The following is a 16,473-nucleotide window of genomic DNA, read 5'->3' on the forward strand; positions in this document are numbered from 1 at the left end:
TAGTCCTTCCATTATTCCAGATGGGGGCTGGAACCCGCACCCACTACTGTTGCTCAGCATGAAAGTGCTACAAATATTAGGCCTGTTAATGGAATGTTAGGAGACCTGGTGTGCATATAATGACTTAAAGAAAACCCCAACTATTTCCCTTAAGCCTGTGATTGTTCAAGCACCTTTAGAGCTCAAAAAATAAATAAATAAAATAGAAAGGTGCTTGTTCATTTGTTGAGGATTTTGGTGGTTTATATGGCACAGAAAGGAAAACAACAGAAAGAATATAAAGAGCTCTTCTTTCCCCTGATTTTTTTGTGCATCTCCCATTGAGTTTGACAGATATTCCCAGACTAAGCCACTGTAACACAGGGAACAGATTTCACACGCTTGATTATTTTGTTTGAGCACATTTAAAACTAGAAATGAAAGGTGAGACACACACTTCTTTTGCTGCTAAAGAAATTCACAATGATAACAGCTGTGAAACCAAAATAATACACACACACACCTCCACCTCAGCTTGTGCTCATTTCAAATACACTGGGATCCAGGAGCCCTTAGGAATTCACTTCTTGGTAAAATCATTTAATCACCTGCTCTGTGGTTGAGGTTGAGCCTTGTAAGTCAGCTAGACCAGGGCAGTTGCTAAAATTTTTGTGGATTGGCAACTGAGTGATCAAGCAATGAAAACACGAATAATTACCCATTTGTAAATTATTGCTTTTTTTTTTGTCACGCAGTAGTTTCTGCATCCAATTATTGCAGTAATTGCTAGATGTAGTGTACACAAAAACATACACACACCCACACCCCAGTAAAACTAGTCCTCCCTGAATGAGAACACACTATTGCATTTTGTCCTTCTCCTACTATCTGGAATGTTCAAGAATTGCAAAATCTTTCTTACACAGGCCAAAAATATTCAACAATAACCTCACCCACCACCACCCAAAAACCTATAATTAGAGGCTAATACCTTAATAGTGTCACTTGTACAGTGTATGCAAACTATGTTTGCCCTTTTCCACATTTGGCTGAGGCCAGTATTTTCACATTCAAGTGACCACGCCCAGCCCAGATCAAGGGGTTTGTACTTTCTGTCATGTGCATTTTCTACCTTTTGGCCACCTATGCTGATTTGAAACACAAATAATTAAGATGGCAGTGTCAGTTTTAGAACATTTTTGATAAAAACAAGAAAAGGGTTTAATTTTTTTTCCTACTAACAAATACATCATATTCTTATTAGCTTGGAAGCAACAGTGAGGCAATCACATTGAGGTCTTAAAAATTGCATTTAGACTATTAATATCTTCTTTATACCTTAACTTTTGCTGTGCTTGGCACTTGCTGCCAAATCTATTAGAGGACAGCTTTATCCTTTCATTTTGGTGCTTCATGGGGACAAATTAAAATAATAGACATGAAACAGAAATTAACTGCAGACTTCCTGGCAATGTGGGAGTATGCAAGTGTGGGGGTGTGAGCAGCTGTTATGGGTTTAGCTGAGTGTAGGCCTAAATTTAGGCTTCAGATTTCAGAGTAGGTCCGAGACTATCGGCTGACTTGAGCTGAGCTGGGCTGGGCTAGCTGACAGCTGACTTCTACTAGCCAAAGGTACTCCATACCATATTCCGACATCATCTCAAAATATAAAATTTTCTCCTTTCTGTATAAATATATAAACCTAGTTTGAGTTTTCAGGGTTTTTTTCCTATTTGTCCCTTTACTCAGTGGGGCAGGCTTTGACTCTGTATTGGGCAGTTGGCATTTTGCCAGCTCAACCCAAGACAGCAGCATACTGAGAGAGGGGTCTGCAGCAACTGCCAGGGCATCCCTCACAAAACTAACTGGAATGACAGCTTTTTGGTCAAGTCAGGAGGAAACAGCAGATACAATTCCTCCATGTGCTACCCCATAAGTCACATATTTTCTTTTTTTTGTGTGTCCTTCTTCACCCCAATGCATGGACAATAAAAATGATAACCACCTTCATGGTCAATCAAATACATATATACTCCCATATATGTAATTGTGTGTATATACTCCCTTATGTGTGGACATGCATATATGCAAACACACACAAGCACTACCTATTCAATACATGAGTTACCAAAAGAAAATTCTATAGTCTGTGTCAATAATGCAGGTAATTATTCAAAAAGCTGAAATTCCTCACCTTCTCCCTTTTTCTTTTTGCCTTTGTAGAAAGGAGTAAGAATTATTAATAAAGACCAAGAATTTGTTTCTATATCTGTCCTCATGTGGTTTGTCAGCTGTCAATTAAGCCCTTTTCTCAGCTTTAATGCAGCTTTATACAGCCACATATTGGTGCTGGCCTTATTGTAGTCTTCAATGGCTGAATATCAAAGATCCCCCAACAGGTTTCCTACATGTTCCTACACCTAATTGCCAGAAGTCAGTTCTGTATCTTGATTATCAAAAATAGGAGTAAGAAAATATTGATTTTAGTTTTCTATAAATGGAAAATTGAAAACCAGAACTCTATCTGTTTCTCTCTGTCTTGTTTGCTCTTTACAGGTGGTGTTCTGTCTAACTATCACTAAATATGGAACTATCCATGCCAGGATGGTGTGTGAGTGTGTTCAGATCTTGTTCTATAATTATATACAACTGGTAGCATGATACTTTTGGTGTGACAGTTAAACTGGTCAGACAGACAGACAAACAGACACACACACACAAACCTTAGCTATGTAGAGGTGTTGTGTTTCTTTCATTAGTATGTTTTATCCAGGGAATGCTCACTTCTGAAGGAAGGAAACTCAGAAATGGCATCAAATGTATAATAAAGTAGAAGATATAATGTTCTATGCCTTTACAATAAACACTGGACTTCTAATTAAAAAATAGAAGAGTTCCCACGTACTTGGTGAGGTCAAGCACAAATTTCCAAAATGTACTGAGGACCAGCTTTTTTCATTCTGGTTGTAATATACAGTTCATAAATGAAAAAGGAGCACTGACTTCAAAGAAAATGCTTAACATGACCCAATGCAGAAACTAGATGTAAATTGTAACATGTCACTAGCCAAAGCAGCATTGACCGAAAGAATTCACTGGAATTATCTTCTTTCTTGGGGACTGTGAAATGTGTTAAGCACAGTCTAAATAATTATGAAAATTTGCTTGAGTTGTTTTTTGTTTACTTTGTAGGAGAGTTAACTATTTTAAACAATCCAATTTTACAGATACTGTATTAACAAATCTTGTTATTGTCTTCAAATAGCTACTCTACAAAATGTAATAACAAAATAGTCACAGTCCAAGAAGTCACTCCAGAATAAAGCCTATTGGGTGTTAGTATGGTTATACTTGTACTGCAGCCAGTGGACAAACATTAAAGCTGAAATAGTTTGGCTTAAATGTTGGATTATATAGTGGACATCATTGTTTTCACAATAAATTCATCATCTGCTTTGTATTTGTTTAATTCACTGATATTTCTCTAATGATAAAAATACCATAGTATGTTTTATTGTGGTGTTTCACAATTCTGCAAAATTACAAAGCCTAAAGTTGACTTGCACAATGAAAATCTACCTTTTCTGATGATTCCGTCTTGAGTTTTGGGGTTTTATTTCCTTATTAGCACAGCCTTTTCTTTTTGTTTTTCTTTAACACGATTGTGTCAGATGTTGCTTATTTGAGACAGAGAGAGTTACTAAATCATTTAGAACATAAATACTTGGGTTGATAGGTACTGCAGCACAGATATGAAATAGCACGTATTTATCTGATGGCTATAAAGCTTGTTGGCAACTTTGTGAAACTGCTGACACAAAAGACACCCACCAAAGGCCTTTTGCATGTTATTATAATAAATACATTCATTAAATTTACTATTTTGGTTTGGTTACTGTACTTTTTATGTGTGGTGTCCCAGCAAAGTGAAAATAAATTAGAGGAAGACAAACAAACAAACAAAAAAACCTCAACAACTGCTAAAACAAGATGTTGCTTGTGTAAGGATTAACTGACAGCATGTTGTAAGATCATAGAGCTGAGGCTTAAACCAGTTTTTACCCTGATCTGCATTCCCCAAGGAGATTCAGTGTGTCCTTTACCAAGGTATGAGCTATCACCAAAGTGCAAGGATCTGGAGCTAAATCTTTATATATATCAGGAACAATTTCAACCAACTCAGGCCAATGAAAGGCCATCAGCACTTTTGAAGTGAAGAAGTAACAAAATATGGTAGGTGAGACAGTTTATAACTTATGCTTCCATGCACTACTTTACGCAGTCTGGATCAAAGCACTGTAATACATGGCAAAAGAATTGCCAAACTTGCCTTCCTGAAATCGCAGCTGCTGATGGCTAATGGGAATTAAAGTGGAATTGCCAGATTTGCCACTTATAGCAAGTGCACCTTACCTACGTGGCCCTTGGTGCAGGGTCGAGACATTCCCTATAGTGTTACAGAAAGTTATGGAGGCTGCTGGGTATGGAGGCTTCTGTATGTGTGTGTGTGTGTGCATGCACATGAGAGAGGGTGGGGTGCAGTGTGTGTGGGGACTTACTGGTCTCACTTAACTGGCAATTAAAATGATCTATGTGTGTTAATAAAACAAAGAATATTTCAGAAGAATGTTACATGTACGAAAATATGACTTTCAACTTTGAAAATAAATAAGTCCAGTTTATTAAGAGCTGGTGTCAATGCTGAACAAAATACACATCTCCCAGTAAAGAAACATTTTGGTGAATTGTTGTAGGTTTTTTACCTTTTCTTTTTTTTTTCCTTTGATTTACTAAAATACAAGTTGGCCTTTCCCCTCCCGCCCCCCCCTTCTTGTAAATATATAATTTGTCTCCCTTAATTACATATCCTTGTTACTGTGACCATCATTCTCCTTTAAGCCAAAGTCTGAGGGTTTACTGTTTGGTGGTTTGTTTGGGGTTTTTTGTTTTTTGTTTTGTTTTTTTTTCTTAAATTCTTAGGAGTCTGGCCACATATACAGTTTTTTTAAGGGAAAATACTTGACAACAAAAAAAAAAGAAAAAATATATTTTTTCTAATAAATAAAAATAATTTAAAATGCTAGAGGCTATACATGACTAGTTTTGATGATGTTCATTTATAAATGAAATAGTTCCCAAAATACATGGAAGCAATATTAAAGGCAGACAAACAAAGATCTGTCTACTTCATTTTCCCATTTAGCTTGCCCTTCATAACTTCTCCATCAGTGGTTCAGCATGTAAGAGGAATAAATGTCACATCACCATTCATGAAGTTTGTCAGGCTTTAAAAAAATAGTTCGGGCCTCGAAGGAGTCAACATTCATCTTCAACTTCTCGGATTGGTGGTATCAAGCTGCTTGTCGATTTATATTGATTGATCTGATTGGCCATGTGAGTGCTCATGGGCTTGATTTGAATGTTTCTGGGATAGGCATTATCCGGCTCATCTGTAAACCATTTCTTTTCTGCTAAGGAGCAAAATAGGTAGAGACAGAATAAGGAGGGAAAATGAAAGTTTTAATTAGTGAACCACATATACACATGAACATTAAAAAAAAAAAAAAGAAAGAGCAGTCAGTAAAGTTTACAGAGAAAAGAAATCAACTGAAGGTGACTTTGACTAATTACTAGCAGTACAGCATTAGATTAATACCTCTGAAAATACTTTTCATGAAAGGAAGGTGATGTCTGCAGATTTCATAATAGAAGCTAAAGAAAACTGCCAATGTGTTAGTTTGCTTTTTGGATCTAAGGGAGCTCTTTTTTATCCTCCACACTTAGGTGAACTACCTCTGACTCATTTATTGAAAAAAGTGATACTGAGAAGTCAGGAAGAGCAACTGGGATAAAGGTAATGCAGAAAGGAGCATGTGAGTCTATACACAAAGGAGTACCTCTAATAAGAGGCTTTTCTGTACCATTTCAGCCTCGGGGTGGTCACTACTGCTAGATCAGAAATCATGCAGGAGAATGAAAAGAACTTTCTGCAGTTGGTGCTAGAATAAACAGGACTTTTAATCACACTGCCAGATGGCAGCCTTCCTGCACAGGGTGGAAATTAAATCACTACTTTGAAACATAGGTTCTTGGGCACTGCTGAACTGTACAGTTTAAGACTTGGAAATGGAACATATCAGAGGCAGCAGGTGACTGTAGCAGGGGCTCCAGATAAGCATAAATGGATTGGTTGTGATAGGTGACAGCAATGCAAAGGAAGCAAGGACTCAAAGGAAGATTAGAGGAAGCTGTTTCTTCTATATCTTTGGGCAGTGCCTGTTTCCATGATCATAGGAGGAATCTTGTGATGCATTTTAAGGTGGGATGGGAGCAAAGAGGGAGGGAGTGTGGATGCTGAGAGGCTGCATCACTGCAGCTATTCCCTAGCCGTTTATCATTGTATTCAGTATATTGCACTGTTCATATGCAGGTGTAGACAAAACTTTTTAAAATTCACAAAAGAAAAAAAAACTCTTAAACACTTTAGGCAGAAATTTCTGTTATAATTTCTCAATAACAGGTGTGTAACTTTACAAGATAGCTCTATTCAAAGACATAGAAACTCCTGATCTAAAGAGTAGCTAATGGCCATTAGGAGTGTTTGTGCTTTAACAGGCATTTTTGAACACTGGTCTCCATTCTTGTCCTCCTTCCCCAAATTCCACTGGTGAGACAGCAAAGCAGTGGACACTTATGGTTCTGGGCATTATTACATGCAAGCATAAAAGTGTGCCATGTCAGAACTCCTGATCTTGCATGTATGCACTACTTCGCATTCCAACGAGGAACCCCGAATTCTACCGACGCTTTAGGATCCCGCTTATGTAATACAAACTGCTACTTTTGCTAACCACTAAAATGCTGCAGTATCTGGAAACAGGACAAGAGTGGAAGGAATGCTCATCTTTTTAATAAAAAAGTGATCAAAAATAAGCAAAGCAAAATCCACCTTGGAAACCCAAGGAAAAGGCACAAAAGCTCAGGAGGTAAAGGAGAGAAAAGAAACTGAAAGACTGGGAAAAATAAAGGACAAGTACCTTGGCATAAGTACACAAAAATAAGCAACCATCTTTGGAGTTAGAGCCTCTCAAGAAGTGTATTAATTTCCACAGCTTCTCACTTTCATGAATATCTCATTTAAACACATTTGATATGGATTTCAAGAATATACATGCAATACCCCCATTCTCCAAAAACAAGCCCCAATCTCATGACTGTTTAGTCCAGTTGTTTTGTTTTGTTTTCTTTATCAGATGCATTTGTTACCTGTTCTTCCACTTTTTATAAGAATGAAATTGAAAAAAGGAACTATATTACTCATTAATGGCTTATTACTGAAGACAAACAGAAATTAATGTTTTTCTTATCATTTTCTAAAATGCTTTTTACTTCTGTTTAAAAGTATTCTACCCATTTGCAACGAGGTTTAATAATTCCCTACTTCCTTAAAGTTGCCTCAATCTGAACAATGTTCAATCTCCCATCTCCCTCTCTCTCTTACCTATTATAATTAAGTTCCGTTTGATTTGAACAGATTGGACGATAGGAATTCATAATGTTACATCCTGCACACTGAAGCTAACTGATTAAGTGCTTTAAATTATTCTTCCTGACAGAATGATAAAGTTACAATCTGTTCAGAGATGATCTACAGCTTGCCAGACTCCTACCGCTTCTTTCTACATTCATTTATCTTTTTGTCAAGCAGTTAAAAAAAAAAAAAAGAAAAAAAAAAAGGAAAAAGCCTCAATTCCATAGATCTTTTAAAGTAATCAGAACATCTGAATTATTAATGAGACTTTAAGGGAATGATTCCTGATGGGGGCCGGTTTAAGAAAGGTTGTAAGAAAAAAAAATCTGGGAATGTACACATCAAAATAATTTCAGCTCCATTTAAAAAACCATTTAGTTCAAGTGTGACACATGAACCATTATGCATTTGTGGAAACCAATTTTATGTGATCTACGATTAAACTAACCTTTCAGAGAGGTGTAAAATGTGATGGTTATCATGTTTTAAAAGCCTTGTGAGATCACATAAACAATTTCAAACTAACAGTTTTCTAATGGTTTATGTTTAAAATGATTTTGAGGCAAGTTACACACTGTGAACTTCTATTGCTATCTTCTTTTTTAACACATGGTGCACAAACTTTCCTTACAAACAGAACTTGGTGCAAGTTAATTCAATATCTTAGCAAGAAAGAAGAGAACTGCTTGAGTGCCAAAGATCAGAACTGAGTTGTATTTCTCAGCAGCCATTGCAAAGCATTTCCAGATACCCTACTTTCCCTAAAATTTTCAAAACGAGCTAATTATTTACATGTTAATCTTTACAATGAAGCTCATATATGGAGAGCTGAACTTTAAAAAGACATCATCAAATCTCCTTTTGCATTTAGCTGGCAAGTAATAAATACAGAACATTAATAATAAATGCAGAAGCTGGTAGATTCTAATTTCATGTGCTGTTTAGATTTCCTTTTGCCAGTGCTGAAACCTTGATCTAAGTATTAGCATCTCCAGCATCAAATAGTTGGACCCAGCTTTATACCTTTCCTGTTCCTTTTTGCTGTTAAAATTGTTGTTGATCACATAACGATGAACCTTCTGCAAAAGTTCACTGACCTCTATACTTACCTTTGAAATATAGCTTAACACACCTCATCTTCACTCTTGACCACTGAGATATTCTGCTCCCAGTGACTAAATGTCCTTGAATGCCTCACTTTTCAGTCTTTTATGCCAAGCTCACAGTCTGACTTTGATATGTCTCCCAGAATTTTAGCACAGATTTTTACTTATCTTAAATAAACTACTTACTCTTTCCTTTAAATCAGTTCAGAAAACCCCTTTTTAAAGTATTTATATATTGTTTTATTCACCAAGCTCTTTCTAGTTCCTTATCAAGTTCCTTTTCTGTCCCTTTTGGAATATGCATATTGATAATTACGATACGTGTTTCTGCATTATACTGATAATAGGCATATTTTTCTTTTTTTTTTTAGAAGCTGTTGAAGAGTCCCTGATCTTCCTGCACTATTTGGCAGGTTTGTTTTTGACAGCATCACCTGAGCAATGTTGGAACAAGTAACTGCATGTATCAGAAAGCAGAAAACATTTACTTTCCTCTCAAAAACTTGGGTGTGTAATGTGCTGTCAGCATACCAGTGCATTCATAAAGGTTCTAAGGGCTTTGTGCTCTTATTACAAATAAATAAAAATTAACACTTTTGTGTAAGACTCTTCCCTGCAGCATAAAAAAGGATATAAATAATTAAAGTAAAATGATCGAAATACAGATTTCTTCAACTTGTATAAGACTCCAGCAATTCTCTCCAACAGAATTATTTTTCTGGTGCTTTAAAATTTCTATCATTAATTCTGGACTGAGTAACAACTTAGAGCAAATGTCACTGTGAAACACCCCCTCTTCTGAGATGAGGCAAAGAAAGTAATAGCTAAACATTACAGAAAGATTTAACTAAATGTTTATTCTCACCATAATCCCAGGTTACTTTACAACTGTTTAAAACTTGCTTTTTTTCCTCTTTTGTGACATTTGCAATTTCAAATTAGTCTATATGGATGTGTTTGTGTGGCTGCCCCTTCCATGTAGCCAGCTTGTTTATACCTAAGCTGAAAATTCTCCCATGAAATTTGTTCCCACATAAAAAAAAGAAAAAAAAAGTAAGGAAAGTTTCCCCACCCACCCGCTCAGCAATTCTTTGTTTGGCAGATAAATATTTTACCTATAGCAGGCAGTATGTAATTTGCAGTGAGAGAGACAAGAAACTATACTTACTTTCTGTGAAGGTCTTTATTTTGCTCCAAGGCAAATAAAGTTTGTGAAAAAACTGCTGTTCCGCACTTGTTCTTAGTGATTTTTTAAAATAGCAAAATTCTTACTTTTGACAATGGAAATGTCACTGGAAAATGACTGACTCCCTGTTTAGCTCAGTGGGAATTCATGCCAAGAACCTGCAGGTTTGCTAGATATGGTTTTGTGTCAACACTTAAGTTCCCTGAGAACATAGTTTCCAATGTTGGAACTGTGTTGAGATTGATGTAAATGGCAGGACCTCCATTTAAAGCTCTAAAACATCATTTCTTGACATTGGTGATAGTTTTCTACTTTCAGAAACTAACCATTCTGCTAAGAATATTTGACTTGTAAAAGGACAGGAGATTTCCTTTTACTTTTCAGTACAAAACCCTACATAACATAGTTGATTTAGGCATTTCTCTACTTTTAATGACCAACCCCACAGTTCCATTAGTATACCCATATCAGAAAATCTTTATCACTGTAATAAACCATTTGATCAATTTGACTATGGTCAGCAGTGGAAATTGCACATGATATAACTAAAGTCAAAACATCTAGAATTCTAACTTTAGGACAGAGGTGAATTAGGCACCAATATAATTTGAAGAATTCAGATTTCAATCCATACTAGATATTCTTCTTCTCTAATGTATGCTGTTTATATTTTTTTCTATTTGAGCTGTACGGTTACACAAATACGATTTTTTTTAGTAAAATCCTTATGTAGGATGTGACAAGTGGCTTCATATTAATACCCTTTTTTTCTGTGCTAAATGGAAAACAGATAAAACATTAATGGAAAAGCATTTTGGTGTCAAAGCCATTAACATTCTTCCAAAATGTGTAACTGCTCTCAACTATCTTCAATCAATATTGCCAACATAAAAAGATGCTCATGTACATACACAGGGGATAGGAGAGTAGGGAGGGGAAGGGAGGAAAGAAAACAGAATGAGGAATGGGAAATTAATGTCTGCACCAGGATAGGCATCTTCGTGGAGCAGGAACCTGGGTGCTTACAAAAGGACACGTGCAATTAGAAAGGCAAGCGGATGAGAGGATGAAAAATAAAACAGGGTTGAGCAACAGCAGCAGCAGCAGCCAGTTTTACTTCTGGTTTGGAGGGAAAAAAAGGCAAAGGAAAACCAACAAAACAACCAACCAAACAAACAAACCAATAAATGAATAAAGTTTGTAACTAATTTTTTTTTAATTTCACAAGTTTTCACAAGGACAAAGTTATAGAAGGAAACCCACAGCAGTTGCTAGGTCATGCAGAACCATTAATTTTCATACCTTGGCCCATTCTATTCATCCTTGTTGCACTTTAGAAAAAGAAGTAAGCTATGTAAGTTTTACAATGCTTTTAAACTGTCATATTTCTGGTTGAGCACTTTAACTGGCACATCCTTGAAGTAATAAGTATTCTCAGGGCAAAACGAAACACATGAATTTTTCTTTATGATGAAGAACAACTGTAATAGCCTTATTTGGAGGGGAGCATCCATAATTTGCAACGTATTTCACGGATCGGACTTACAGCTGCATTTGAATGCACACACGCACATATTTACTGTATTCCAATCATTATGCTTGGCACTTCACAGTCATATTCTCTGTAGCCCACTTACATGGTTCCAGGTTTTGTCAGTAAAAGTGCTTGGCTTCATTGTCAATTCACACAGCAAGCAAATCTTCAAAATTATCATGCTTGGGGAAGGGGAAGGTAGAAAACAATACTAACCATAAAAGCACCTTGCCTGGGTTGGCAGTTACAATGCTAATCATTCCAAATCCAAATATTTTTTTTGTGACTGCATGCTTTCTTGCTGGGTAGCCAGGGAAGAGGGTATGTGTTTCTGCCCTCCCTACCCTAAGAAACTTCATATACCTAGAGTTAGTTGTATATCAAAAGGTTGGCTTCTGAAATTTAAACCAAAAAAAAGTAAAAGCAAAAGCCTGAAGTATCATTTCTATGACTGTCTAGGGTAGGTTTCTTTCCACTACTTTATTTATTTCCCTACCACATTTCTGTTTTTTTGCTACATGTGTCACTGGTGATAATCAGCAAGAACTAAATTCTGGAAAGTGCCTAGAACATGATGTCTCAGCACAGTGAATTTCTTGTTCTTCTCATTAGCTGCATAGGACACAGCTCCTTTTCATCCCAATGGGAGAGACTTCAAGGCACTCATTTGTCTGCCCCTCTATTCCTGAATACTGGCATGCACCTGTTGGAAAAAACCCAGGTAGAACATGCAGCAAGATTTCTGGAGGATCTTCAAACATTAGGACTCTTGTTTTAAGATTTACACCAACACTCTAACTTGGAAAAGTTAAACTACCATCTGGGGAAAGGAACAAAGTCCCTTGAGATCCAATACATAAGCATAGAAAAATGCTTGCTCTTTTCTGAACATTATTTATTCTGTACATAAGGTGACTAATTCACCTTTTAAAGACATAAAAGTCCCAGGAAGGCAGTTTTTAATGACTTACATCCAATATTTATGATACATATGGCTTTTTATCCCAAATGTCAAAAGTGAAAGAAAATATAGCTATTCATGTGGCAGTATAAATAGACAGAATAATAGTTTAATATGCAATTAGATGCTTTCTAAACTTAAATTAAACCACTGGAGTTTTAAAACTTCATGCCCAGACAATTTCAATGTCGAAGGGAAAATACACTATCTCCAAAAGGCTAGTATTTTAGAGAAAGTCCTTAAACAAGCAGAAAATTCCCTGATATTGCTTTGGTATAAAGCAGGTGTGTAGCAATAATCTGTACAAAGAGTGTAAGCCCTATATAATATAAGCTTTGAGAGTGAAAAATCAGTAGGGATTTTTTGCAGGTTTTTTTTGTTGTTTTTGTTTTTTAGTAGGATAGTTTTATAAGTGTCAAATAAATGTATCAGCTCTTGCAAATATGAGTATAAAAAGAACCTACCGCAAAATACATCAATACTTCTGCACTAAATGACTTTCTTTGTGTAACTCTGACATCAAGAGCAAGTGTTCATGTTAAATATTCTCTATTTTTGGTTATGTAGAGTAACTGCAGTGAGCTATGTATGTTTTCCATGTGCCTATAGGTTTGGAATTCTTTTTTCATTCTCCCCTAGCATCATAAATAACTTTTGGTCCGTCTGCTTTGTTGCTGTTGTGCTTAAGGGTTTTATGGTGGTGAAATAAAAATGACAATCACATGCACACTGTCATACATATGCAAAATATGTGTACAAAAAGGGAGAACTCCACAGGAAAACAGGGAACACTACTGCTGGAAACATTAACTGGGGAGAATGGGTGGTGAATGCAAGTTTCACACACAGCGGGAGTAGATACACATATCAAAGTCTATCTTCCTGCACATACTTCTGTTTTTCCCGGGAATCCCTGGTCTTGGTGCGGTTCGGTCGGTTTGCTGTTGATGGGATAGAGTGAACTGATGAGCTCTTCTTGCTAGAAGAATAGGAGGAATGGGAAGAATGAGAAAGACTGGCTCGGGACTGGCCAGCGTTGTGGTCAAATTGCATCAAACAGAAGATCAAGTCTGTCGGCACAAGCTCAAATTCATAGGGTGGGTTTGTGATAACATAACTGGAAAGAAAAGAAGAAAAAAAAAGAAAGAGAAACCAGGTTTAGATGTGTTTGAGTTGCTAGTTCATGAGCATTTAGCCTGATTTTTGCATTTCTGTTTCCTGAAGTGTGTGTTTAGCTCATATAATTCCCATTATGATTTAGGTCCTTCTTATGTCAGCTATCACTTTTTGTATGTTTTCCTGTCGGAAAGACACAATGTCTGAGAAGAATGTGCTTCAATTGATCATGTAATGATTTTTCAGAGAAGACACCATAAAAACCATCCTCCCTTCTCTAGCCACACCCTAATGTGATGACTCTAGCAAACAGATTTACATATTGACAAAAACCAATAACATATCCATCAGAAACAGCATTTAAAGGAATGGCTGAAAAGGAAGATTTTATATGCAGTTCTATTTAAATGCATAAAATTATTAAATATTTAAATAATGTCAATAGAGCAAGGGTTTCAATTATTTGTTTTGATTGTGACTCTACAGAAAACAAGTTAAAAAAATATATCAGCAAATTTATGGTGAGGTTAATTTTATTCATTCATTCCACATGTACATTCATGACCTCAAAGAGCATTTATAAGGAGAAATCTGCACATCCAGGAATCCAACATTGCTTAGCATAAATCCCAGGTCTGCAATAAAAACTCACTCAGTTTAAAGAATATCCACCTTCACCTAGTGCCCTTTCAGGATAGGAAGGGCTTTATAGACCACCTGCTCAGTTTTTTCATGCACATGAGAAACATACTTGAGAAAGGCAATAGGCATTTTCTGTCCAAGCAAGAAATGAGTAAAAATCAAACACGAAATTCACAACTTCTTTTCAAATTAATTCTGTGCTCATAAGAAATGTGCTTAGCTGCTTCAGGGACAGAAGTCCATTAATAATCCAACAAATAATTCTAGTAGAGCAAATACAGTGTAAATCTAAGATCTAAGTAGCAAATATTTTTTTCTATGGAATTTGTCCAAATCCTTAGAGGAGAAACCATTTTGGTGGGTTGCAGGGTTGTTTATAATCATGTTCACCCAATAATGATGCTTTTTGTAGAGCATGCAAGAGTAACAGATGGTAGATTTGTGATACTTCTGGTATGGGTCTGAATGTGTATTTCTAGGAGGCACTTAATTAAGACACATTTCAAGCAAGCTGCTAAATCGCCTTCAGTTTGCAAAGATGGAAATGTGTCTGCTCTATTTAAAGCACTAGGGTCAGGCTTGGTGTTCCTGAAGTAAAAATGTAGTCTACCAAGAAAAGGATTTCCATTTACTGGAAGAAATTATGATTAGATACAGATAGTACTGATGGGAAGCTCGTAAGAGTATTTTTTGAGCATTCAGAAAAAAGACTAACTACCATAACTTGAATTATTGTCTCATAATTTACAGTTGATTGTCATGAGAAAACTGAGGTTCTTTTCTTGCATGCAAGAAATCATCATAAATCAAACAAAATAAAGATAAATTATGAAAATTTAATTTAAAAAAATTTGAGTAAAACTAGATGAAAATTTATGCCATGATATGCAGCTTATAATTTAAAGTCAGCTAAAGAGTCATTGTGAAATCCTCAAAGGCTTAGCTATTGAGGGAAAGTTATGCCAAAAATGGAGAAAGCTCTGTTTTAGAACTTTTACAGACACCAGGATCTTCCTTGCTGAGAAGACTGAAGAACAGTGAAGCCAAGATGTTCTACAAGACTGGACTTACCGTTTAGTGCATTGGCTGGGAGTACTTAGATGCGCATCCCTTAATCGATAAATTCCAAAGCAAAGCATATTGTATGTTTTCAGTGCTTTACAAAATAGATCTCCATAACAACCTCCATCCTAGGAGAATGAGAGATAAAAAGAAAAAAAAAGGGAGAGAGAAGAGCACTTTTTTTCCCCCTTTATCTCCATTAACACAATGTCAGGGATCAGGTTTTTCAGTATGAACTTATAAAAAGGACAATATACAGACAGTCTGTTGTTTATCTCAAGTGAGAACCTTTTACCCAAGGAAATGAATAATCTAAGTGTTTTATTACAAATAAGTAACTATGTAAATTAATCATTATTTTGGAGAGCCTTGGTTCCTGAAATGATGGTAAATTGGAAAGACTGAGTGATTTACTCTAAGTTAGAAATATAAATTTTGGTACTGGACAATGCATATTCTAAAAATTACATTAACAATGGTATTAAAACTGTTAGTATCTTTGACCCTTTCTTGTCAGCAGCCATACTATCATCCAGACAAAAAATTCATCAGGGAGCACAACAGAAATTAGAGTTCAGAGGGGTCAAAAGGATAATAAAAGATCGTCCTCAGTAAAACAATGATGAAATTTATGCCATTTTTTATAAATAATACAGAATGTTTTGATTAGAAAAGTTTAGATTTGATCATTCGTATATCTAAAAGAGTGATTCTTAAGTTGCAGTGTTGATTAATTCTACCTTCACTGATGTAGTGCGATTGAGGCTCTGGTGAACGGATTGGTATTTGTGGAAATGTTATGCTGCATGACAAAGTGTTTTGATGACCTGTTAGTCTTAGCTATCACTGGACTCCTTCATGATCTGAAAGGCTGTTTGCTTCTATCTATGTACTCTTGCTGTGCTTAATCCATAAACTGGGATTCCATTTCTGTGAAGAAGGTTGCTCGATTCTTTTTGAACAGAGCTGGGAAATATAAGGTTAATTTAAGTAACAGCAAATCCTACATCACCATAAAAGTAAAGTGAGTGCTCTGGGATTCACCTCAAGATTTCAAAATGTAATCTAGAAAATATTTTGAGATACTTCTTTAACCAAATTCACTGTTTTTTCAAGATCTATTTGGTTTTGATTTTTATTTTGTTGGGGGTTGTTTTGTTTTGTTTTTTGTGTTTCCACTTCATTCCTATGATAGTGCAGTCAAAATGTCAGAAAATAAGAATTTTAGTTCATTCAGAAACAGCAGAAAAAACCCCTTATAGCTTTGTTTTTCAGCTAATAAGCATATCTTAGGAAATGTAAGCTCCATGAAAACACTAAATAAGCTTATCAAAGCCCAACAAAAGTATAGATATT

The 16,473-nt window shown here is 35.9% G+C and overlaps 1 protein-coding gene across 33 annotated transcripts in view; it reads right to left on the bottom strand.

The window, feature by feature from the left end:
- Positions 1–4,812: 4,812 nt before the first annotated feature.
- Positions 4,813–16,473, bottom strand: part of KCNMA1 (potassium calcium-activated channel subfamily M alpha 1) — a 430,172-nt gene continuing 418,511 nt past the window's right edge. For 9 of the 33 annotated variants that reach the window (XM_071563747.1, XM_071563746.1, XM_071563757.1 and 6 more), the window contains 4 exons: positions 15,127–15,245; positions 13,190–13,414; positions 11,105–11,133; positions 4,813–5,450 (listed from right to left, as the gene is read on the bottom strand). In XM_071563747.1, the coding sequence (XP_071419848.1) occupies positions 5,296–5,450; positions 11,105–11,133; positions 13,190–13,414; positions 15,127–15,245 (528 nt within the window). In that variant the 3' untranslated portion in view covers positions 4,813–5,295. Of the gene's footprint in view, positions 5,451–10,994; positions 13,415–15,126; positions 15,246–16,473 lie in introns of those variants that run through there. The other 24 variants (XM_071563766.1, XM_071563771.1, XM_071563774.1 and 21 more) reach the window with 5 other exon arrangements.

Source organism: Pithys albifrons, chromosome 9 (assembly GCF_047495875.1).
Source record: "Pithys albifrons albifrons isolate INPA30051 chromosome 9, PitAlb_v1, whole genome shotgun sequence".
Classification (NCBI taxonomy): Eukaryota; Metazoa; Chordata; class Aves; order Passeriformes; family Thamnophilidae; genus Pithys; species Pithys albifrons.